At 41.3% G+C, this 25,302-nt stretch overlaps 1 protein-coding gene across 1 annotated transcript in view; it reads right to left on the minus strand.

The window, feature by feature from the left end:
* Positions 1 to 6,069: 6,069 nt before the first annotated feature.
* Palmd (palmdelphin) overlaps positions 6,070 to 25,302 on the minus strand; it is a 49,844-nt gene continuing 30,611 nt past the window's right edge. The window contains exons 4-8 of the mRNA XM_021196255.2: positions 15,221 to 15,335; positions 15,047 to 15,080; positions 14,818 to 14,928; positions 10,809 to 11,909; positions 6,070 to 6,436 (exon numbers count right to left, since the gene is read on the minus strand). Of these exons, the coding sequence (XP_021051914.1) occupies positions 6,393 to 6,436; positions 10,809 to 11,909; positions 14,818 to 14,928; positions 15,047 to 15,080; positions 15,221 to 15,335 (1,405 nt within the window). The 3' untranslated portion in view covers positions 6,070 to 6,392. The remainder of the gene's footprint in view (positions 6,437 to 10,808; positions 11,910 to 14,817; positions 14,929 to 15,046; positions 15,081 to 15,220; positions 15,336 to 25,302) is intronic.

Consider the following 25,302-nt stretch of genomic DNA (forward strand, 5'->3'; position numbering starts at 1 on the left):
CCTTGGGTACTTTCTCTAGCTCCTATGGAGGCATTTTCTTAGTTGGGTTTCCCTCCTCTCTGATGACTTACCAAAAAAAAAAAAAAAAAAAAAAAGAAGAAGAAGAAGAAGAAAAGAAAATTCCTCCCTCAAATAAACAAGCCACAATATCTCCCAATATCCCCAAAGCTAAAACAAGCGACCACCAAATAAACAACAGCAAACTATCAAAACAAAACAAAAACTCCCTCAAAGAATGTAAACACAGCGCTTACAGCAGGGGGAGATGTACTTTTGCAAGTCACATTCCACATACTCATGAGGAGCTCTGAAGGCTAGGTGAGAAGACAGTCCAACTAAAGACGGATTGACTAGAGAGTCCACAAGTGTGGAATCATAGCAATGGCTCTGCTCATTAGCTTTTGGTTATCTTGAGACTGGGGTCATCTCGGAAGAGGGAATTGCTTCAGTCAGAAGCTGGAGTGCTTGCCTAGTGTGTGAAGGTTCTAGATCCCATCCACAACACCACAAAAGACAAAAGATATGTCAGAGGCGCACAACACACAGTGGTGAGAGGCTTCAATGGCCAAAATTTGAACATTTTGAGTAGTAAATTGTGTTGACTGATACATCATTTATTAGTTCATGTTAACACAGATAAACTAATGACAACATTGGCAAAAGCAACCGAATCTGTTTAGAAGAATTGTAAATGAACTGTGTAGTGTCTGAGCCCTTCAGGAGGGGAGTCAGACTCTGGTCCTTCAAAGTGGGCCGTCTTTCTCCCAAAGGGTAAGAGAATAGCTTTAATGGCGGACAAGCACTCTTCTGATATCCCAGTGTATCAAAGTGAACATCAACAATGGTCAATCATGATGAAAAAAAAATGTGCCCTGATACATGATGTAAATCTCATTTTATATTTGTAAGCTTCTTCAAAATCCACAGAATCCACAGCCCTAGTTTAAGATCTATATCTATATCTATATCTATATCTATATCTATATCTATATCTATATCTATATCTATATCTATCTTAGGGTGACTATTGCTGTGATGGAACATGATAACTAAAAGCAAGTTGGGGAGGAAAGGGTTTATATATAGAGAGTTTATATATACATATACATTATATCTTTAATATATATCTTATACATGTATTACATACACAAACACACACACACATACACTCACACACATCAGAAAATATATAAAATAGATAGTAGACGAGTTCCTACAAAATATCTTGCCAGTAATTTTCAGAATTGTCAGCATTATCAGAAACAGGTGCAGTCTGAGTCAATGACTATGACCAAGAGGCAGCCAAGGACACATAGTACTAGAAATGATGCCACTTTTGAGCTGTGGTTCTGAGGTATAAAAGGATATTATCCAAATACCAAGGCAATCTGAAAGAGCTGTGGGACCCTAGTAAAGTGTTTTATGCAGCACTCACTGACTGTAGCAACTGTACAATTGTAATATATGAAGTCAATCACAGCCCAGACTGGGGAATGTAGAGACAGAGAGAGTGACAGACATAGACACACAGACACTCAGACACACAGACACACACAGACACACACAGAGTGTATGTGTGTCTCTCTCTCTCTTTGTGTGTGTGTGTGTGTGTGTGTGTGTGTGTGAGAGAGAGAGAGAGAGAGAGAGAGAGAGAGAGAGACAGAAGCAGACCCACACACAAAGAAAGAGAGAGAGGAGAGACAGACAGACAGTCAGAGAGACACAGATATATATACATATCCCAACTAGTTTTCCTTTTTTGGAAGGCCCACCCCTACTTGATCTGTCTTTTGGTTACAAAGTATTATAATATTAGCAATTGGAGGTAAAATGTGGTCTCAGCATGATGGCTATAGATGAATGAAACCAAACAGGCACTCCATCTGTTGTAGGTCAGCACTTAGAAAGCAAATAGAGATTTTAACAAAAAAAATCAATGTGGGAAATGCATTTTTAAAACGAAACTGCAGCAACTGTAGTGGTTTGAATGAAAATGTCCCCCACAGGCTCATAGGGAGTTCACCTTTAGGAAGTGTGACCTTGATAGAGTAAGGGTGGCTTTGCTGGATGAAGTGCGTCCTTGGGGGTGGGCTTTGGGGTTTTCAGAAGCTCAAACCATGCCCCGTGTCCCTCTCTTCCTGCGGCCTGTGGATCTGGATGTAGAACTGTCAGCTCCTCCTTCAGCTCGATGTCTGCCTGTATGCCACCATGTTTCCCACCGTGGCGATAATGGACTAAGTCTCTGAACTGTAAGCCAGCCCCAAATACGTGTTTACCTTCATAAGAGTTGCTGTGATCATGGGGTCTCTTCACAGCAAAAGAAAACTTAATTAAAACAGCAACAGTATTTCTTAAGAAAAATTTTCTTTATCTGCCTTATTTTAATCTTTTACAGTTCTTTTAAAAATTATTTTATTTTCTTCATTTACATTTCAAATGCTATCCCGAATGTCCCCTATACCCTCCTCTGACCCTGCACCCCTACCCACCCACTCCCACTTCTTGGCCCTGGCGTTCCCCTCTATGGGGCATATAAAGTTTGCAAGCCCAAGGGGCCTCTCTTCCCAACGATGGCTGACTAGGCCATCTTCTGCTACATATGCAGCTAGAGACACGAGCTCTGGGGATGCTGGTTAGTTCATATTGTTGTTCCACCTGTGGGGTTACAGACCCCTTCAGCTCCTTGGGTAATTTCTCTAGCTCCTCCATTGGGAGCCCTGTGTTCCATCCAATAGATGACTATGGGCATCCACTTCTATATTTGCCAGGCACTGGCATAGCCTCACAAGAGACAGCTATATCAGTGTCCTTTCTGTCTTATTTTAATTTTTTTTTAAAAATGTCTTGGGACAATTTTACAAGGCAGCCCAGGTTAGCCTTGGACTTGTGATTCCCCTGCCTTGCTAGGACTACAGGCTGGTGCTACCACACCTGGCTAACGCTCTTGTTTCATTTACCCTCTCCCAATCACTTTGCTAACTTAAGTACTGACTCCATGAAACACCGAGTTGTACAGTGATGGGTGGTGTGAGGTGAACCTTAAATATGTGACTTCTCAGCCAAATTTGACCATGGCTGGGACATTTGATATAGTCCGGTGACTGACCTGCTGAGTCCTCAGACAACCCTGCAGGGCATGTGACATCCGTCCACTGACCTCATTTGAGAGATAAGAAGCCGAGTTCTGGAAAGTCATTTGCCTGAGTGCTAATAGCGAGGTGGCAGATGGGACGGTGGAGGCAGTGCCACAGCCACAGTGGGCACCCCCGGGCAGGCTGGGCGAGAGAGGCTGCCACTCTCTCTGCTTGTGTCTCTTCCTCACTCTGAACCATCTCCGAGGTTACAGGGGCATGTGTGGTTTTCCTGAATTTGCAACTCGGAAATGTGGATGAGTCCGTCCTTACAGTAGTGACCTCGGTGACTGTGGGTCTGTCTTCCAGCATTCTCCCCTTCCGACAGACATTTTTACATGCTGTTCAATGCAGCGTTTTGAGCTCTATTAGGAGTCAGTCTTGCTGCGTGCCGCACTATCTTGATTTTGCACGTTAACATGGCCATTCTTGCCAGTGTTCGTCTTTCTGCTTTTGGGGTCATTCCTCAGAGAAATGACTAGTTCCAGTAGGACTGTCCAGTCATTGGTCAGATGGGCAGTGGATGTGGTAAGTGGATGGTGAGAGCCACTGGCAGGCTGTGCTAGGACAGTTTCCAGGAATCACCATTATGTTGAATTGGGACTGTGGGGCCAATCCAGAAGAGTTGGACTCTATAGCAGTTTTGAATTGGATTGGTTGGGACAAATGTATTGCCATGTACTGACCTGTATTTTGAGGTTGGCTCCTTTTTGATAATTAGCTTGGAAACCTTAAAGAAGAAGAATTCAGGCAAGATCAGCCAACCATTGGGGGCACACCAGGAAGCCAGAGAGGCTTCAAGGCACACCTAATGTCATGTGTTGCTGACTGTGTTTAAAATAAAACCCATACTGCAAGCTTGAAGGTGACAGGGGCAGAGAAGGGCAATCTGCCAGGTAACTCATGCTAAAACCACAACCACGAGCAGAAGAAGTCCCTTGGACACTGAATAGGGTATTTTCTCACAGTATCTCAACGATGCAAACCTTCAGATGGTCCAGGACCTTTCAGGCTAGCAGAGGAGCCCTGTCCTGCCAGAGAACAGCTGGCCTCTGAAGAACAACTCATGTGGGACAGATGCTTCATGGGCTAATGCTTGTCTTTGCGAGGAACCTGCTGGTTTTCCCTAATGTTGCCTCTAGCCTTACTAGAACATCATCTCTTCAGGGAAAGTCAGTGTCTGTCCTGGGAGGAAACAGGCCAAGCATCCAACTTGGAGGACCTGGGTCATGCATGAAGGCCTAGGGAAAGACAAGTGGAAGCAATCTTTGGAAGCAATCTTTTAAGAAATGGATTTATTTTTATGTGTATGAGAGTTTTTGCCTGCATTTATATTACGTCTGTGTATCACACACATTCCTACAGAAGTTGAAAGGGAACTTTCCTCCCCTGAGATTGGAGCTACAGAGCATTTGTTAGTCATCATGTGGGTTCTGGGAATTGAACCCCGGTCCTCTGGAAGAAGAGGCAGTTCTCTTAACTGTTGAGCCATCTCTCCAGTCTCATATGGCATCCATCTTGAGGATGTTAGATGACAGACAGGAAGGATGATCATTGGCACAGAATTATTCTCTTTCAAATCAGGATTGAATGTCTTGGAAGAATGCCTATGAGTGGCATGCTATACGTGTCATTTTGTGTGCATGTGCATGCTCACACATGCACACAGGAACACCTTAATGTGTGTATGTGGAAGCTGGACAATCATCTAGAGTGTTATCCTCAGAAACACCATCTACCTCCTTTGAGAAAGGCCTTTCACTGGACTGGAGTTCACCAATTAGGTCATGCTGTGTCATGATTTTCCCTGTCCAGTGACATTAAAACATTAATGCAGCAGGAGGCCTGTGATTAGACAGGGAAAAGGGAGGTGGAGCCAGGAGTTGCAGGGACAAAGCAACAGACCAGGGATGGGGGAAGTGGGGAGGGGAAGCCAAGTTGGAGGTGTTCGGACAGGAAGAACATCCTGCTCCAGTGTGGTTTTTAAATAGCCACAGGTAGTCATGAGATCATAAAGGATAGAATAATTGGGATGATTTGTCTAATCTAGGTGGGCAGCTTTTACCATTATCAATTTGTTCTGAAGTTATTGTATTGGCATCTTGTGAATTGAGAATTTATTAATACATCAATCTGATTGGTTAATTATAAGCTTCAAAAGTTTTGTTTCTGCTGGGTTGCTGGGTGTTATGGTAGCTGACTTCGGGGTGGACGGTCGTTGTGTGGGGCTGGTGTGGCAGCGAAGGGAACTGGGGAGCTCCTGCCCCGTCAGAGAGTTGGCGGGCAGAGAGTCACTGGATGGAGCACAGGAACTTAGCGGGTCTTTTTTAAAAAATATTTCCCGGAACAATGCTGTCTGACCAATGAGCTCCAGGGATTTTCCAGACTCTCTCTCCCCAACACCATCATGACCAACATTTTGACATGGACTCTGGGGGTTGAACTTGTGCTTACAAGTCAATCACTTTTATGGGCTGAGCCACCCCCTTAAACCCTTCTTCCTAGTTTTAATGTGAAGATTCTAACTTATTCACCTGGACCAGATTTGAGCCCTTTGAGAGTATGGAGGTCTCTTTTCTAGTGCCCTTAAGCTGCGATCAGTAATTGCACCTTGAATGAACTGAAGTAAAGGGAGGATGGAACCTGAAGAAGAATGAATGAGCCTGTTGTCTTCTAGAACGTCTTGTGCTTTAGTAAGATAACCAACCCGAGTACACCCAGAGCAGAAGCACAGTTGTTATGTGCACCTTGTAGATGTGTACAATCTCATTAGAATCTCAACTGAGCCAACTAAATTGATCTTTGGTGTGAGCATGCAGTCACCTTAAGGAGTTACTGATTTTGAGAGGGTGCATTCGTGTCAGTGTGGGAGGCTGATATCTCTTGGGATGAGGTGCGCCTATGTATGATTTTTGCATCAGCAACATTACCACGCCAGTTAAGATAGTCAAGGTATTTTAAATAACTTTATTCTTAAATTTAACAAGCTCTTATTAGAAATGCTTTGGTATCAATACAATAAAAATATACTGGTTCCCCCGACCCCACTGAGTCATATCAAGTAACTGGAAAAGTTAGCATTTGTTGTCCCAGCTCTTTTTGAGGGGGGATTCCCCCCTAAATAATGACTACTATTTATCTATGTGGATTACTATGCATATAATTATATAGTTTTGGACTTTAGGGACAAGAAATAAAAGAATTCAGAAGAGAAGTTTTCAGGCATTTCTTGGCTTCTCCTTCAGGTGGGCACCACGGCTCTCAGATCACCTTTTTCCCCAGCTTGGCCATTCTTATCCTTAAAGCTGTAGATTAAAGTAAAAGAAAAAAAAAGTGCAAATTATAAAAGAATCACGATTTTTACTCTAAATGACCATTTCATAGAAGGCAGGAAAGTTGAGAACATACCTCAGATGGTTTTTATCCAACAGCGTGAGCATTGTTTTAGTAGCATAAAGAGACAGCAGAAATAATGAGCTATGGTTAACTTAGGACAGGTGTAGGTTCAGAACTAGGAGGAGCCTATGTCTACAAAAACGAGCAGAGCGAACACAGTACAGGCTGATGGCGTGTATTTTCACTCTCAGCCTATATATATATATATATATATTCCTTTACGTCAATGTCCGTCTTTTGTGCATATCCTTAGCTTTGTACCACTGAACAAACAAACAAACAAAAAAGATAATCATACTTAAACTACGATGAGTGATTAAAATTTTTTAAATAATATCATTAAGCTTGGTTGTCCAAAGGCCCTCTGACCTTTGGATGGGCAATGACAAGAATAAATCTATGTATGAAATGAGATGAACTAATAATTAAGCGTTAGTGTGTAATTATGCTTTTGAATGGCAGCTGTATCTTTGAGTGTGCTCTACTGCTGATGAAGCATTTTAAAAATGTAGGTGTGGGATTGATAACACTCATTTGATGTTCTGGTATTATGCCTTAATACCGAGGGCCTTTGGGTATAGCTGCCTCTGTCATGTTCTAAAAGTTGTAAGGTGCTTTCAAGGCATTGAGCAAATGATTATATTTATTATGCAATATTACATTTGTGTGTAAAATGGCCCAAGAAGCAGCCATTTAGCTAATTGCACAATTTTGTTTTAATGAAACAGTAAGAGAAGGCATGTTTTTTTCCCCCATCTCTATGCTACACATAGTTATCCATCAACCAAAAGCAATCTTCAAAAGGCCTTTTACAAAAATATGAGAAGGGATGGGGACCTACCACTGTCATGAGGTCATTTTCAATGCCATGTTCCCTCTGTGACAGAGGTTAAAAGCATCACTTTCACTTGAAAATGATGAGGAAAGTCACTTCTAACAGCAAAGCCAGTGTTCAGGCTGTCTTGAGAGAGTTTCCTTTGCCCAGTCAGCAGGATGGGTGGGCTCTGTTGTTGGAAGCTGCTGGGTGGTGGCCTCTGGGCAGGAGCCTGCAACCCCACAGCAGAACAGGCAGGAGGCAAGGCTTCATGAGGGGCTGTTCCTGAGTTTTGTGGCACCTTGCATTACCAATGCCAAGAGAGAACAGGGATAAGGGATTGCTTAAAGGTCTGTTTTAAGACAGAGACAAAATTCTTGTTCCCTACAGTTATGCCCCATCTTGACAGTCTGCAAATAGAGTCCTTCCTGTGTCCCAGGGTGTGCAGTGAGGTCAGCTAGCACTCAGATCCCTTTCTCCTAGCCTGTGGCAGTAGACATAATTCCAAGTGGAGGTGGGGAGAGGGAGCATGCCTAGTCAATGCAAGGATGCTTCCTTAAATAGTGTGCCTCCAGTTCTCCTCTTGACCCTCTTTTCTGCTCTTCTCTTATCCCAGTCTTGATTTCCTCCAACCACTCAGATGCACAGTTTTAGCTGCTTAAACTTGGTGGGAGAGAGAGATTTGTGTTTCATGCTCAGTCTCCTGTGATCCCTACTGGCTGTTTCTGAATCAATGGGGGTACGAATGCTCCAGAGCTAAAGTTTTTCTGCCTCTTCATCCCGAAGTACCATTGATATCTCTACAATCACAGAACTGAGTGGGAACAAGAATAGGTGTGTGAGGTCTACCAAAGAAAGCAAGCTGTGTAGTTGTTATTGTCAAGAGTTACTGTGATCTCATGGAAAGCCATATAATAGTGGGCGAGTCTGGACCATATATCATGCTTATACAAGCAGATAGACATAAGATTACCTAAACATTTCTTTCATGTTTCACAGTGTTCAAAATTTTACTGAACTATACTGCTGTTAGACTATCTCTGCTGGACTAGTTTCTACTAACATACAATTTTTCAAATGAGAAACTCTGCCTCTGTTTCTGCCTCTCTCTGTCTCTGTCCTTCTGTCTGTATGTTTGTGTGTGTGAGATGCATGCACTGAGTGTATACTGGGCACTGGAGGCCAAAGCAGGACATCAAGTGGCCTTATCTATTAATCTGTGCCTTGTTACCTTGGAACAGAGTCTTTCCTGAAGCAGAAGCTCACTGTTTTGGCTAGGATGGGAGGCCAGTGAACTTCTGGATCTGCCTATCCCTGCTCCTGCAATGGTGGTGTTACAGGTTTGCACACCCATGGCTTTTGATATGGGCGGTTGGAATTCAAACTCACATTCCTATTTTGTAGAATAAGGGCTCTTACCCACTGTGCTATATTCCCCATTCCTACGAATATCTCTTGAGATAAGATTTTGATAAGTATATTTACAACAAATGAAAAGAGACAATTCTTAATTATTGTGCCTACCATAACTATTCGTATTTAATAGGAATTCTGTATTATAATAAAGGAATTGACTTAAATTGTGGGTCTTTAAGTATTGTAGCATTTCTCTCTGTATGTATGCATGCATGCATGTGTGTGTATGTGTGATGTTGAAAAGTACAATGTACTTGTGAAATTAAAGTACATAGGTAGCTAGCTATGTTCTCAATGTACATTGCTGGTCCCTGAAAGCATTGATGTAATCTGATTGACTTATTTTAAAAACTCATTCAAACTAACACCTCCACTCTGTGATCTATGTGATGAATTGGAAGGCAGAGATGCAAAACAATTTCACAATGAAGGGTAAGGAATTTGGAGCATTCTCTTCACAAGATACTTAGTTCGATAGCACAAGACTCTGTATTGTTACTTTGGAATAGGTTTTCCTGTTTTCATAATTTTATTTCAGTAGCATGATTAGTGTTGTTTGGAAATGTTAGTCACTTCCTGTCATTTTACTTGGGGTAAATGTGTTAATATGGTTAGGGAAGAAGGAGTAGGGGGTGTTTGGGGGAGCTGGCTAAAATCCAACATCAAAACAGGGAGGTTTTTTTTTTTACAGTGTGTCATGCCAATACTTCAGACCATAAATAGAACGATTCTTTCTCTGGGTTACATGCATTGTTTTAAGAATGAATTTCAAAAGAAACATTTGACCACAAACAAAGCCAGTTCTCCAAAAGAAAAAGGAACTTAGTCTCTGCAGCTTTCCACTGTGGGGAAACATTATTCTAGATTCTGAGGAAGACACACGAGGGATCATTTCCCAAGAGGATAGAAATCCTTCAGATGATTAAACTTATGATGGGTTCACCTAACAAGGACTTAAAAGAATTTAAGAATGTTTCTATTATGGTGTTATTAGCAAAACAAGATTGGGCTTATGGCTCAATGAGGGAGAAAGATTTTGAATTGCGTAGGTCTTAACACACTTCTATAAAGCTATCAGGTTCGACTTGCTCGGATGGCTGGTACTTAATAGCTATTGCTTTTTAATGGTCATTCTTCAATTAGCAACATTTAAAATTGTTTTCCATTTCTAACTTTTAGAACCTGTTCATTTGTGTAATTTGACTTAGAGTTTTAGCTAAGGTGAACCCAGTTGTTCTAGTTGTGTTTGTCAGATTCTTATTCATTTGTCTATAAATGATAATAGTTCTCTATATCCGAGTGATAACAAGGAATCTGAAACCGAGGAGCTGTCATTGCGTAGAAAAATGTGTTGCAGTTACTTTTCATTCAGTGATAAAATAGCTCAAGAGATACAAAGCCATAAAAAGTCATAGAGAATGTGAAATGCAGCTGTATAGAAAATAGAAAAAAAAACTACATTGAGTTGGAGAAGACTATGAAAAATTGAGTCATAGATGATGCAAGATAAAAATTTTAAAATGTAGAAAATTAAAGAACCAAAGTTAGTAAACCTATAAAAGTATAGAGAAAGGAGATATAGCAGGGTAATAAAATGCAAAGAAAATAGTATGTGTCTTCTATTTCCTTTTAAAATTAAGGCTACTTGTTAACTTACGAGTAAAATTTAAATTACAGAGAGGCACAGGAAAGTAGTTGTCATTGGATTCTGCTGTGAAAAGTATGTTTCTGATGATCAGCACATTAATTAGCAACCCCAATTACTCACATATGATATTACTCCCTCCCAGAAGACACATTTCCAGTAGCTAAAGGCAGCCAATGCAATATTAAAACAAAGCAAGACGGAGTTTCCACTTTCGCTATTATTATTTTTTTGATGCGAATTACTTTGCTCTGCTGATAATAATTCGGATCAGCGTTCATAAAAGCTGCCCAGTGTGTATTAGTTTATGCGGTGGTCACAGACACCGGAAGTCAGAGCGTTCATTAACACGGAGAAGACGGTCACATCAGTAAACAGCACTGGCATGCCTTGTCATTTTTATTACCTGTTAAAGAAGGATCCTCAGTCCCATCTCCAGCTACTGGGACATCCAGGGGACAGTGATGGGCAGGGCTGCCTAAGCGTTCCTCTTGCTCTTTCAGAGACATGGAATTTTTGTGAGGAGATTTATGGTTTGTGTTTTCATACGGACGAACTTCCGCTCTCTTTCTAGGAAGTGGGGTTGGTTTGGCTGGCTGGTAAACCTGACTGCAGGGAGCTACGGGATGGTAGGATGGCTTCTCGGCTTGTCCTTCATTATCCTCCGCCTCGTCATCAATCACAACAAGCTCAGCGTGGATGACCCCGTCGTAGCCTGTCAAAAGCTTCTTTTCTTCCTCATTATCATCTGCCTGCTGATACCCCATGAAAATCATTGTTACGGGTTCTGTGTCATCCACATCAGAAGGCAGGGAATGAACGATGTTATATCTGACATCTTCTGTCTCCTCCTGGCAAGTGGGTGAAGAACACTGGGGTCCTGATTTCCCAGGGCTTGCTCTGCTGGGGCTCAGTTCCATCTTTGGAGAAACTTCGTGTTCGTTCTGCCTGTTGCTGGATTCTTCCCAAGGACTTGCCATCCTCTTTTGTTGGGTGTGGACCATCTCTTCCACTTGCTGAACCTTTGATCGGGGCTGAGGTGTTGGTTGAGTGGGGCTGGCGTGAGTGGGACCATTGCTTCTCCTCTCTGAGAGCCCGTCCGTCATACTGTGTGCAGATTCATTTGCATGGTTGCCCAGTCCGTTAGTTTTCATCATTATCCTTTCTTGAAAGTTTGGTCCAGGGCTTATAACTCTTTCTCTCTGTGGGGTCATAGGCCTGCAAAAAGGATTGGCATACACAGGCTCATGGTACTCTGTGGGCGATTTAGAGTTCCTCTCTGAGGCTTGTCTTAGGAGATCCTCCACTTCAACAGGTGCGAGGCCGTCGGTGCCGTTGTAGGTTGTGTTCCGATTGGAGCTAACTGCGTAGACTGATTTCTGCCGGTCCTCATACACCTTTATTCCTGTACTTTTAAAGTCATCGGATGGGAGCGGTATTGAAGAAAGAACTACGCTCTCTCCTGTCTTCAAATCTTTTTCAACTTTAATTTCCATAGCATACAAAGCTGTTAAAAGACAAATTCAACACACGGTTTAGCACCCCCCTTTCTCTTATAAACGAATTTGTTTACTTTTACACCCTTTAATTGTCTCTTATATGACATTTAAAAACCTCTAACCCAGTGGTGGTGGTGGTGGTGGTGTGAACCTTTAATCCCAGCACTCGAACTCTGTGAGTTCAAGGCCAGCCTGGTCTACAAAGCAAGTTCTAGGACAGCCAGGGATACACAGAGAAACCCTGTCTCAAAAAACCAAACGAGCAAAAAAAAAAAAACCAAACCAAACCAAACCAAACCAAACCAAACCAAACCAAACCAAACCAAAAAACCAACTCTTCCCACAAATCGTCCTGATTTGGGTGGTGGAGAGATGTCTCTACAAGGAGGCCTGAGTTACATTTCTAGCACCCATGTGAGGGAGCCCACAACCTTCTTTAATTCCACTTCCAGGGAATCTGAATCCTTCTGGCTCCCGAGGGCACCTGTATGCATGTGGTGCACATGAACTTATCCAGGCACACTCATATACACATAAAATACATCTTTAATTTTTTTTTTCTGGTTTTACCAATGAGTTCTAAAATAACTGACTCTGCCTTAAGAAGTGTAGCATTTTGGAAAAATGACTTGAAGGAGTCAGTAAGAGAAATAAACCCACAGAGTTGGTATTTTCCAAAGGAACCGAAAGATAATCTTCTGCAACGAATAGACGTGACCAGCCAGATTTACGCACTTTTGCTTACTTGTTAGGGAGAGTCTCTTTACTTAAGAAGAACCCCACAGTGTAGGCTGCAGCAGGTGAACAGCCTAGCAGTGTAATTTGTTAAGCTACATCCTTGTTGGAAGCTCAGCTGCCTACTGACACTGTAAAGTGCTCTAAGGGCTTCACAGTGTGGAGGAAGCTTAGACGTGGCAACATAGTGCAGAGGCTGGAATTTAATTTAAAAATTAAAAAACAACAACAACAACGACTTTATTTTATGCGGGTGGCTCTTCTGCCTGCATGTATAGCTGTGCACCGTGTGTATGCCCGGTCCCTGAGGCAGTTAGAGAAGAGTTTCAGATCCCTGGGAACTTGACCTATAGATATTTGTGAATTGCCGCGTGACTGCTGGGAATTGAACCTGGGTCATCTGCAAGAACAGCAGGTGCTCTTAATTTCTGTCCCCTCTCTCCAGCCACTTCCCCTTTATCTTCCTAATTTAATACCACTTTTAAGTAGGTGGAGGGCTTAACATAGAGCAATCTGTACTGTACTGGAGGTGACTGGAGAAGGTGGGGGGAGGGGACTGGAGGGGTGGAGGGCAGGGGGTCTGTCTGAAGTCTGTCTCATGGCCCAGGCAAGAGCCCCATGGCTGGAATTTTAACAGGTGAGGGAACAGCATTCTTTGTAGAATTAGAATGTGTGAGTGCTTGCTTTTGGTATATATTTTGGTATATATATAGCTCATCTTGTATTTCGTGTCTCCTCTGTTGCCTGATGGGTTGTAGCTTTCCCTGGGTACCCAATTAAATCTGCAAGATCCCTGCCCTTTGTCTTCCTGCCTCACATCTCTGCCTTAGTTTTCTGCACTGTACTCCCTAAATGGTTAATTTGGTGAGTACCCACCATGTGCCTAAGTGGGCTTGGTGTATAGTATTTATTCATTAAATATCTGTTGAGGGAATACGGACTGCTCCCTGCAGACAGAGAATAGGTTCTCCTTCAATTCTGAAGTCCAAAGTTTTCCTCTGTGGCCAAACCTTCATTTTCCCTGAGGCTATACAGCATTTGTTTTATGAAAATCATTATCTCGGGAAGGTAAATAATGTGTAACCTTCCCTAGAAGACATTTTCACTTAAAAATATTTTAGTTACTCAATATCTACTGGATGAGGTTTTTGAGCAGAGAAGTTTTAAAGCATTTCTTGCCTGTCTCAGGTCTTATCTTACTTGTTCCTGACTATTTTGGTCAGGAGTGAAATGCATGGAATAAATATCCTACCTTCATTACCCTAACTGTGCAAGCCCCAGGGTCTGTCCCATAGCCCTGGGAACTTTGTACAAGGCACCTTTGCCTAAAGTGGAAGCATAATCAAGTTGTGAAGACTTGCTATAAAACCTGACATTGAGGGGACCAAGGAGATGGCTTAGTGGGTAAAATCATTTGCAGCCTGATGACATGAATTCAATCCCAGGAACCAACATTAAAAAAAAAAAAAGCCAGATGTGATGGTTTGTACCTGTTCTTAGGTTAGGAGGGGTGCGGAGACAGGAGAATTGGTTTGAAACATACAGGCCAGATAGCCTGCAGAATGCTGTACACTGGCTGACACAAGAGAAATCCTGCCTCAAATAAGGGAGGAAGAGAACTGACTCTCGAAAGTTGTCCTCTGATGTCTATATAAATACTGTGGTCCGTGTGCATCCACAGTCACACATACACATATACACATACATACATACATACTCGATATAATACACACATTGATAATAGATACAGTGCACACATAGATAATACATACATAACACATACAACATACATATAATACATACAATGCACATACATGATACATACAATACATATATAACACATACAGCACACACATATAATATATACAATACACATACATGATACATACAATACATACATGACACATACAACACACACATATAATACATAGAATACATATATAACACATACAATACATACATGATACATATAATACATGTATACATAATACATAAAATGCATACATAACACAATACATACATAACACATACAATACACACATATAATACATACAATACATACATAACATACAATACATACATATATAATACACACACACATACATTCACACACTCACACACGCACACTAATCTTAAAGACACCTGAAATGAACGTGCTGTTCAATGCAGGTTCTCACCTACCTTTTCTGTTTTGTTCGTCATCTGGTCCTTCGTTTCTTTCCTTTCTTAATCGGGAAGGTATGTAGGAACTTGGAAGGTCAGGGATATTAGCATAGATGTCCTCGATTGACTCTGTAAAGTTGGTGTGAATTCAAAACACATGTAAGATATTTATAATGGTGAAACAAGGCCAGTGATTTTTATGAAAATTACCTTGCTTTGACCTGAAACAGGCTGCTTAAAAACATACCTTCTGGGCTTTCTTCCTTTTCCACCTTCACGGACTGTAAGATAAAAGATTTCCATGGTGAGCTTAGTTTAAGAAAATCAAAATACACATCTAGAACTACTTTGAAGAATTATGAAGTGTAGTGTTTGTGGACTCGTCTGAGGGAATCATAGTTTGAAGCTGAGTTACACTCACTCTTATTATGTCTTCTGTGGTCTTCTCGATCGACTTTAGCTTCTTTAGAATTGCCTCTTCATTGGCTGAGATTTGCAGCTCAGCCTTTTCAAGATCTTGGATCTCTTTCTCAAGCCTGATATCAAGAAAAAGATAGATTTCGAGATACTTAATGTGGTACATGCAGGGGTCTCCGATGCATCTCTCTCAGATACTTAATGTGGTACATGTAGGGGTCTCCGATGCATCTCTCTCAGATGCTTAATGTGGTACATGCAGGGGTCTCGATGCATCTCTCTCAGATGCAGACTCAGTTGAGACAACTTCAAGCGTGTGGCATTGTCTGAGCATCAGAGTCTCATATCTCGTACCACACCTAATGCACAGGTTTCCAATGCTTAAACACTTTTTAACCCAAGCCTGATTACATTTATTTTATTTAGTTTTACATAGGGACTTCTCAGATATAAAGGTTAATTTTGATGGCCAGTTGGATTAAATCATCTCCAGGACATTACTAGAGGATACCGTTGGGCTTATCTGTGAGGGTTATTCCGGGGGGATTTAACCAAGGTGAAGAGACCCACTATAGACAGGACTGAGGACCTATACCTAATTCTCTCTGACTCTCTCTCTCTCTCTCTCTCTCTCTCTCTCTCTCTCTCTCTCTCTCTCTCTCTCTCTCCTTCTTGCTCTCTCTTTCTCACTTCCTCTCTCTTCCTCTTTCTTCCCCCTTCTGCCCCCCATCTTTGTCTGTCTGTCTCTGTCCCTCTTTCTCCCCCTTCCCTCTCTTCCTCTTTCCCCCTCTCTGTCTTCTGTGTGATCAGCTGCAGCGTGTGGCTCCGGTTTCTGTGCCCTCCCTGGCTTTACAGATTGCATCTCCTCAAGCCATGGGTCCCAATAAACCCTTCCTGTTTTGAGTTGCTCATTTGTCACAGGGGTGAGAAAGCGAACTAGCATGCTAGTGAAGCGTTCAGCTCTGGCCTCATTTTCTTTGTTGCAGTGGTTACGGTTGCTTCCACACAAACCAGAATAACTTATTCCATAAAGAGGCCCCTTAGGCTGAAGGTGGCTGCGCAGGTTTGATGCTAGAGCTCTGGAGGCTGAGACCGAGGCTTTGAGGCTAGCCTGAGGTACAATGTGGTTTCAAAATCAGGGAAGGATGTGAGCCTGGTCTACAAAGTGAATTCCAGGACAGCAGGGTCACACACAGAGAGACCCTGTCTCAAACATAATCCCTTCCCAACAACCCCCCAAACGGTCATAGTCTCACTGTGTAGCAGTCAACTGTACTGCTGTGTGGGAACTCACTGTGAAGCCCAAGCTGGCCTAGGACTTGCAGAGATTTGCTGGCCTCAGCCTCCTGAGTGCTGAGATTAAAGAAGTGTGCCATCACGCCTGGCCCTTGTCCATTCTGACGTCAGAAATGACACCTTTTTTTAAAGCTCCTTGAGCACTGTGCTCTTTTTTTGAGTAGGATGGAGAGATGGACAAATGGACAAGATCCTAATATAACGGGTCTCATCTTCTGTGATGTGGTAGTAGATACGTATAGCCTGATAATGCGCAAAGGAACTGACAAAGAGGTACACGCATGGACTGTTCCACAGACTCTGAACTCCTACCAGCATGCGGATGAAGTTCAGGACCCTCTGCTCTGCGTGATTCCACAGACCCTGGCGGCTGTGGTTACCAAGGCTGGCGCTTCCAGCCTTGAACCAAGTGTAGTCTTTGCCACACACTCTGAACTAGAAAGTCAGCTGCCTCGGAGGACTGCTGATTTGACACAGCAGCTGGTCCGAGAGACGCCAGCTGTGGAGATTCATGTCAGCTAACATAATTGTCAATTTGCTTGGCCTCCTTCTTGAAGATAGCATGGGCCTGGCTGCTCCAGAACCTTAGGGCACTGTCGCACCATTAAAAATCCCAGGATGTGCTTGTCTTGCCTACTCCACTCATTGTGTTAACTCCAGGTCAGATATTGATGTGGCCTCTGAGCATTTGAAGGCCATTTATAGCTGAGGAGGTTTTCTTGAACATCATATAACTTCAAGTGAATTATAGTACCCCTTGTATCTTAAGAGATGACTGCCATTAAAAAAAAAAAAATTCCTCCAGGTATCTGGTAGTGTTCTCCCATCAGCAGAATTATAAAACGAGTGCTGAATTAGGAAATGTATGTGCATAATGAGAATAACAATACCTGCCTTGTTTTGTTCAGATGTTAGGTGAAACTAGGAGAGACGATGATGCTTATGTAAGCCAGTTGGACGTGGCAGGTAGCAGGCATGAGCCTGTTCTCGAGAGGATTCTCAAGGCTTTCCATAACATGTTGTACCTTTGTCCCCCTTCACTACCCACCTAAGCATTCTCTTCCCACTATGCGTGTTAGACATGGGGTATAAAGGGGAACCTGGCTAGAAATGAAGGAGGTTCAAAGGCTTTTAAATCTCAGGCCCCGCTCCGCTGTGGAATGAAAGAAATGTAGGCTTGAATTCCGCTTCATCTGCCAACTTCCTGTGTGACCCGAGACTAATCACTGAGATTAATCTTTGTCTTTCATTCATGTGTGCATCCATATAAAAAATGTTTATAAAGTGTATTCACTGTACCAGGAACTATTCTATATGGTATTGATATGATAGTAAAAAATGGAGAGGTTGATATTTTAGCAGGAAACAGTGCATTAATACCCAGGCTGGCAGGGTTGTTCTGCGAAAGGTCTGATGTAAAATGTTTCAGGCTCATAGTCTACATGTTGTTTATGTTATTCATTCATTTGTTTTCTCCTTATTTGTGCTGTGTAACACTTCAATTGTGCATGTGTGACATGCCTCTGTGTGTGTGTGTGTGTGTGTGTAGCATTCCTATTTTGAGTCTATAAAAATACAGACCAGGGCTAGATGGGTTCTAGGCCATAGTTTGCCAGCTCCTGCATTAATAATTGTACATATGTATGCCTGTGTGTATGTTTGTATATGCACATAACATCTAGTTACATATATATTATACATTTAACAAATGCATATAAGCACATATGTATTTCCATATGAAAAATATTCCCATTAAAAAGCATAATGGATTACCAGGATTAAGGGCACATAATATTGTTTTGGAGATGATGTCTCTTTAAACAAATGTTGTTTGTGACAATGGATGAGTGCAGAGCATAAAAACATGCTCCCTAGAGAGCAGGGTAGCTAAAATACTTGAGGTAAAAGCAGAAAGAATATGGAGGAAAGAGGCAATAAATGAGGAGAGTCACAGGAACATATAGGAACATATAGCAGGAACATATAGGGCCTTGGCCTTAGGAAAGTTTGTGTGTGGGGGGGTCTATTGCCATATCACTCTCAGGAGAAGCAGGGTCTACACTGGTTACTCCTTGGATGGGAGACAGCACTGGAGAGGGCAGCATGGAGGTTAGTTGTTAATAGTATGGATGGAGATGACCTGGTATAAGGTAGTTGCTGCTAGGAAAATGAGAAATGATGAAGTCATGAGAGTATTTAAAAGAGAGAACTTCCAGAATTTATTGGTAGATTATAGATTACAGGTGAGAGGGAGAGGGAGAGGGAGAGGGAGAGGGAGAGGGAGAGGGAGAGGATGCTGCTATTGTTAGAACCTGAGTACCTGGAAACCCACAAATGTAACTGGTTGAGCTGAAATTGGGAGATGAAGGCAGGAGGCTGGTGGGCTGGGTTAAATCTCAGTCAGGTGCTATACAAAGTTTCTGGATGTAAAGGTAGAGCCCAGAGGAGTCTGAGTTTGAAGACATGAATTTGGAAGTAAGTCTGTATAGCCATATGCGTGGGTTTCCTAAATCCCACATGCATATCAATTTCCTAGAAAGTAAAAGAGATAGATAAAAATTCCAAGCTTGAGGATGGCAGAGAGTAAAGGGTCAATCTTTGTGGCTCATACAGTAGAAGGAAGAGCTGTCCCCTGCAGGCTGTCCTCTAACCTCCACAGGCACACTGGGGTACACATAGACTCCTTACCACTCTCTAACAAGTAAATCAACATGTATTTTTAAAAATACCAAGGTCTGGTCAATGTTAAATACCCATCAAGGCTTAACTAGGAAACAAAAGAAGTAGAGTGCACAACAAACTCTCGTTTCTTCCTGCCTGCCTCTCTTTGATTTAGTTCTTAGTCTGCCTGGCCGGTGTCATCTTGGTGAATCATGACATGTTGGGTATCGTTTCCCTCTGAAGAAAAGGCAGAGGATAAGGTAATGCTGTATGAGTCACATGAATGCTTTTAGAATAATATGATAAGAATATGAGGCTGGAGACTTGCTGACCATCACAGCATTTGCTAATGAATGTTTGTGAAGGCTTAGGGTGGAAGTCACATTACCAGGAGTCTTCAGTCTAATGATACGTCACGTCACGACGTTTGTGCGAACTAAACAAAGAACAATGCTTGCCCGGAGTTCTCATCTCCTTGGTTTCAACAGGGATAGTAAGGAAACATCTTGGTGGTAATTAATTAGAAGCCTCTCAGAGGAGGAGCACACTGATGGAGACTGTCTCTTGTAGTTTCCACTGAGTGCAAAACTCAGTTCTTTCTTATTGCATCTTGATTTCTCCCTTATGTCTGTTATTTATGGATACCATGGAGAGATAAATGTTAGAAGAGGTTCCTTTTTTATTTTCTCTGAAAGCTTCCTAAGAAGATTGGATGTCTGCTTAGTGGTGGGAATCTAAAGGAGAGTGACCAAGAATAAAGAACTAGAAATTCTCATAGTCGCTCCACTTGCTTAGGATTCAGCAGTCTTTGAGAGCTCAGACCTCTCTACGCAGCAGGGATGGCTAAGGGCAGGGTGCAAACACAGTCCTTTCCTGCTCCATCCCTTGCCACCTGGAGGTCAAAGATGTCATGACCAATGCCACGCATTAACACAAGCTCTACTCACACACACAGAGAAGTGTGTCTCTTGTTGTTTAGCTTAAGTCTTGTATGACCAGCTTTCCCACCTCAATCATGGTTGCATAGATTCTGTATTAACTAAGACTGTTTCCTCTTGGTGAAAGATATTTTCTTCCCTTGAAAACCTTCAAGGGTAGACACCTTGCTTTGTCTGGTGGGACTGAGCCCTCTTACTTTAGACATTTGCTTTGCCATTAATCATTCACCTGAAAGACAACCTTCTCTTGAACCCCTCCTCTCTCTCTCCCTAAAAGCCTAACAAGAGAAGGCTAATAATAGAAAGGGAGGTGGTCTGCTAATTGCTGCTCTCAATGTCTTAGGTGTTTGGGAACCATTAAGATGTATGATAGAGTTACAACCAGAAGGCAAGACACTCTTTTTTTTTTTTTTTTTTTAACATGCCCGGTAGAGTGGTTCTCAGAGCTCTCTGGATGGATGCTTGTGAAGTCTGGATGGATGCTTGTGAAGTCTGGAGATGCCTTTTGGTTTTGGCTGGGTACTGGAGTGCTACTAGAACATTTCAAGCAGAGGCTTGTGATGCTGTTAAATATCACACAATGCACAGGAACAGTTATCTCATAAGATGATGCCTGGTGGAGTATGGTCATCTTCCTGTTACATGTCTTAGGAAAGATGTGCTTATCACCTTGTTTTGAAGTTCTCATCATTGTCTCTTTTCTTTTTTTCCTTTCCGATATACATTTATGTGCATCTGTCTGTCAACCTCTCCCAATTCAATGGCCATATAAGAACATATTTATTTCTGTGTTAAAGGTTAATTAATGTAGTGTTTACCTTAGGGTCTCAGGCCAAACCTCTTCCAAATAAATATTTGACAAAGAGGAAGAAATCAGCTATTATAAATGAGGAGTTGAGGGACTAGAAAAATGGCTCTACAGTTAAGAGCACATGTTGCTCTTGCAGAGGGGGTTAGCTCCCCTCACCCTCACAGTGGTTCACAACCATCTGTAACTCTGCTTCCAGGGAATCCAATGACCTTATTTGACCTCTTTGAATACATGGCACATATCTATACCTGCAAACTAGTACACACATACACATAAAATAATGAAAGTAAATCTAAAAAATTAACTGAGATATTGAGAAGCTATATACACATGCATATGTGCACATTTATATGCACATGGCTATATATTCCTATATCTGTACATATGTGCATATACATATTGGTGTATATGCATAATACCCATAAGAGTTAATTTTTTTTAAAGAAGAAATTCATATGGGGATGCTTCTGGGGCTAACTGCAACCTTCATTTGACTGCGTTTGAGTGGATGGCTTAGAATTTCCTTAAGTGCTGCTCTCTGGTCTTTAGAAAGTATAACCTTTCAGAACAGGAACTGTGATCCTTGAATTGCTGATTCAGTTTGGTGAGAGGGAGGCCACTGAGGCGGGGAAAAAAAAAATCTCCTTTTTGTTGCCTCTGGTCTGTGAGGCAGGACCTAATGGATGGATGAGTCAGTATCTCTCTTAACTTCTGAGAGATGGTGATCAGTCATCATGTGCCAATTTAGATAAGTAGAGTACACGAGAAAGCATTCTCGATGCTATCCACTATTGCAATCTTTCTTCTCCTTGCCTATTTGCTCATGGGGAAAAGAGGGCTATTTCTAAGAGTTCCGTACATGAAGACAGGTAGCTTTCATTTCATGCTCCGTGGCAATAACCTCCCTTAATGATTGGGAGATAATATCCTCAATCCAATTCCAACAAGAAAACTTTAAACTTTTTTTTTTTCTTTTGTCTTAGAGAAAAAGACTGCACCGACATTCTGGATATATCAAGAAGAGGTTATTTCAGATGACAATTTTTTTTTACAGCCAAGGGCCCACTTATCTCTTTCAGTTTTTTTGGCACTAACAAGAACTAACAGTTTGATGGACTTCACCATTAGGATCCAAACAGACTGGAACTCATGAGGAAAAAAAATAACCACCAGTCCAATTTAAAAGCTTATAGCCAAAAATTTTCAGTACTGACATGGTAGTGATTAATAAAAAAAAAGTTCAATAAGTGTTTTATATTGACCCAGTACTAACTATGGCCCAATAAATTTGTATAGCCACCTATGGGTAACTTTCTAGTTCCATTGAATATATGAGCAAGCAGAGCACCCGAATAGGCAACTGATCCTGAGGCTCATAGGCAGTATGAGACTGGATAGAATTTGAAAGCAAATCTCTTTTTTTTTTTTTAAAGATTTATTTATTAATTATATGTAAGTACACTGTAGCTATCTTCAGACACTCCAGAAGAGACCGTCAGATCTTGTTACGGATGGTTGTGAGCCACCATGTGGTTGCTGGGATTTGAACTCTGGACCTTCGGAAGAGCAGTCGGGTGCTCTTACCCACTGAGCCATCTCACCAGCCCCAAAAGCAAATCTCTGCCTGCTCTTACTCAGTTAATCACTGTGGAAATAAGTCTCAAAATTGAAAATTGATTTCTGTTCACTCTGATGTAACATTCCTTTTGACTGGCAGTAAAAAAGGGTTGTATTATTGCTCACGTAACAGAGTGAAGAGTAGAATATGAAACTACTGCACTATCTCATTCACTGGGATTTCACAGGTGGCTCACCCCTTCTCAGAAGACAGGAAGAGGAAAAGAGTAACTTGTCCTCATTAAGGAGTTCCTCCATCTTAAGCCCTGTTCTTAAAAAATACTCTTCTAGGAAGAAAAACATAATAGTCCCCAAGCATCATCACCTTTGCCAGAATATTTGTGATCAAGTCTTTTAGGAAAATTTGGCAGAAAAAAAAATCCTAATTGAAGTTTTCCTTGTCCTTTTTCTTTTTTTAAAGTCGAGGTCTTCCTATGTAGCAACTGCTTGGCCCGAGCTTGCACATAGACCAAGCTGGCCTTGAACTCTCAATAATCCTCTTGCTTTCATTTTCTAGTACTAGGATTATAGCTGTGCACCGCCATGCCTGGTTTGAATTATGATAACCTTATTACCCCTGCTTTCAAATCCATCCTTCTACTCTTTTAAGTAATCCATTTCCACGAGTTTCATATGCCTTGATGGATATCTAAAGGTAGACCAGATGTCCATTCTTTTGTGTATTTAGATGGAGTGCATGACTAATTCTTTTGCCCAGTAGGATATTAGTAAGTGTCCATAGCTTTCAGATCATAGTCTTAAAATAGAGCAGCTTGCCTTCTGTTTATCTCTCCCACCTAATCAGGAATGCCATGGTGAATTTCGAGTAGTTTTGAGTATACGGCCAAGCATATACAAAGGACCAAACAGGAAGACCAGAGTCTTTTTGGCCTCTCAGAACACTGCTGACCTCTCTTTTTGAATGTTTACCAGTTAAGATTTTTTCTGTGTGAGATTTTAAATTTCATACTAAACAACATTTAGTATCAAGAAAACTAGTGTACTAACCATTGTATAGTTTCATGGGTGAGAAATCAAGATGTGACAAATTTTGAGTTTCTGTTATTGAGCTGAAGAATTCTTCAGTAGTATTTTGCATTTTGGGTAATAAACTAGCAGAAAAAGAAAAATAAGACTTTTCTACTAGTGATGGTTTATACAAACGGCTCATACATTTTTGCTTAGATACTTTTTAATTAGAAAAAATTAACAATACAACAATATTAAATGGCTAAAATTTCAGATGAATAAAAAACATTTTAAAATTTATTATTTTTTGTTGTTGTTGTTTTTTGAGACAAGGCTTTTTTTCTGTGTAGCTCTGACTGTCCTGGAACTTGCTCTGTAGAATAGTTTGGACAAAAAAAAAAAAAAAAAAAAAGAATAGCTTGGACTTTAACTCATAGAGATATACCTGCCTCTGTCTCCTGAGTGCTGGAATTAAAAGCTGTGCTAAACTATCAGCTAATTTATTAATTTTTAAATCAAAAGTGAATCCTCCTGGAAACTAGTGGATGTTATTATTTATGCACAACTGATAACCTGAGTCAGATGATCTCCACTGGGGAAATTGGTTGCTAGTAATGGGTTAAAGTTTAAAGATATGTTGTGGGCTAGTGAGATGGCTCAGCAGGTAAGAGCACTGAGTGCTATTCTGAAGGTCCTGAGTTCAATTCCTAGCAACCACATGGTGGCTCATAACCACCCATAATGAGATCTGATGCCCTCTTCTGGTGCATCTGAAGACAGCCACAGCATATTTATGTATAATAATAAATCTTTGGGCTGGAGTAAAAAGGGCTGACCTGAGTGAGCAGGGTCCTAAATTCAATTCCCAACAACCACATGAAGGCTCATAACCATCTGTACAGCTACAGTGTATTCATATATACTAAAATGAATAAACATTAAAAAAGATATATTGTTCAAAACTAGAATTTCCTAATAAGATTGACACTATGATCAAGGCACACTGGCTGTTGCTGGTAATCCTAGCACCTAGGATGAAAAGCAGAAATATTATTATGAATTTAAGGCCAGTATGGGCTATAATGTGAGACCTCCCCATCTCAAACAAGCAAACAAAAATATAATTGAGGGTATGTAAGCAAATCAAATAGGAGATTTTAAAGTATTTTACTTTTTAACATTTAAGCACTAATAATTTTCACCAAACATTTAGCATCTTTACTAAGAATGGATATATTTGTTTTGCTCACCTGACATAAAGGCATATCAAAAAGATAATACACATTGTACAGACATGTAGGTAAAGCCGTGCATTGCTCAAGACTCACCTACCAGCGTAACAGTCACATGCTGTGGGTCAGAGAATAAAAGGGCACTCATAATAGCGAACATGCATTTTGCCTGGAGCTAGATTTGTTGTCTCTAATCCTGAGCATTTAAGAATAGGGCAAGGAACACAATGCAGCTCTCAGAGGAGTAGAACTTTCGAGGCAGCACAATGGTATGGGAACAAATGTCATTCTCTGCTGAGGGCTGGAAATGGCAGATGTTTAAGAGAGCTAAATATTTATAATCATATGCAGACAGTTTGTGCAAGGGTGAGCCTGGTCTTCTAATAAAATCTGTAAATAGTCACAACTGTTGGATGGGCTGCTGAGACTACCATGGTTTGCCACTGCTATTCAGTTAGGGTAGAGTGAGTTCATAGAGAAATCTATCAATCAGGTAAGGTTTTGTATTTTAAGAGTATCATTCATCAAGCCGGGAGTAGTGGCGCACGCCTTTAATCCCAGC

The sequence above is a fragment of the Mus pahari genome, chromosome 4, assembly GCF_900095145.1.
Source record: "Mus pahari chromosome 4, PAHARI_EIJ_v1.1, whole genome shotgun sequence".
NCBI lineage: Eukaryota > Metazoa > Chordata > Mammalia > Rodentia > Muridae > Mus > Mus pahari.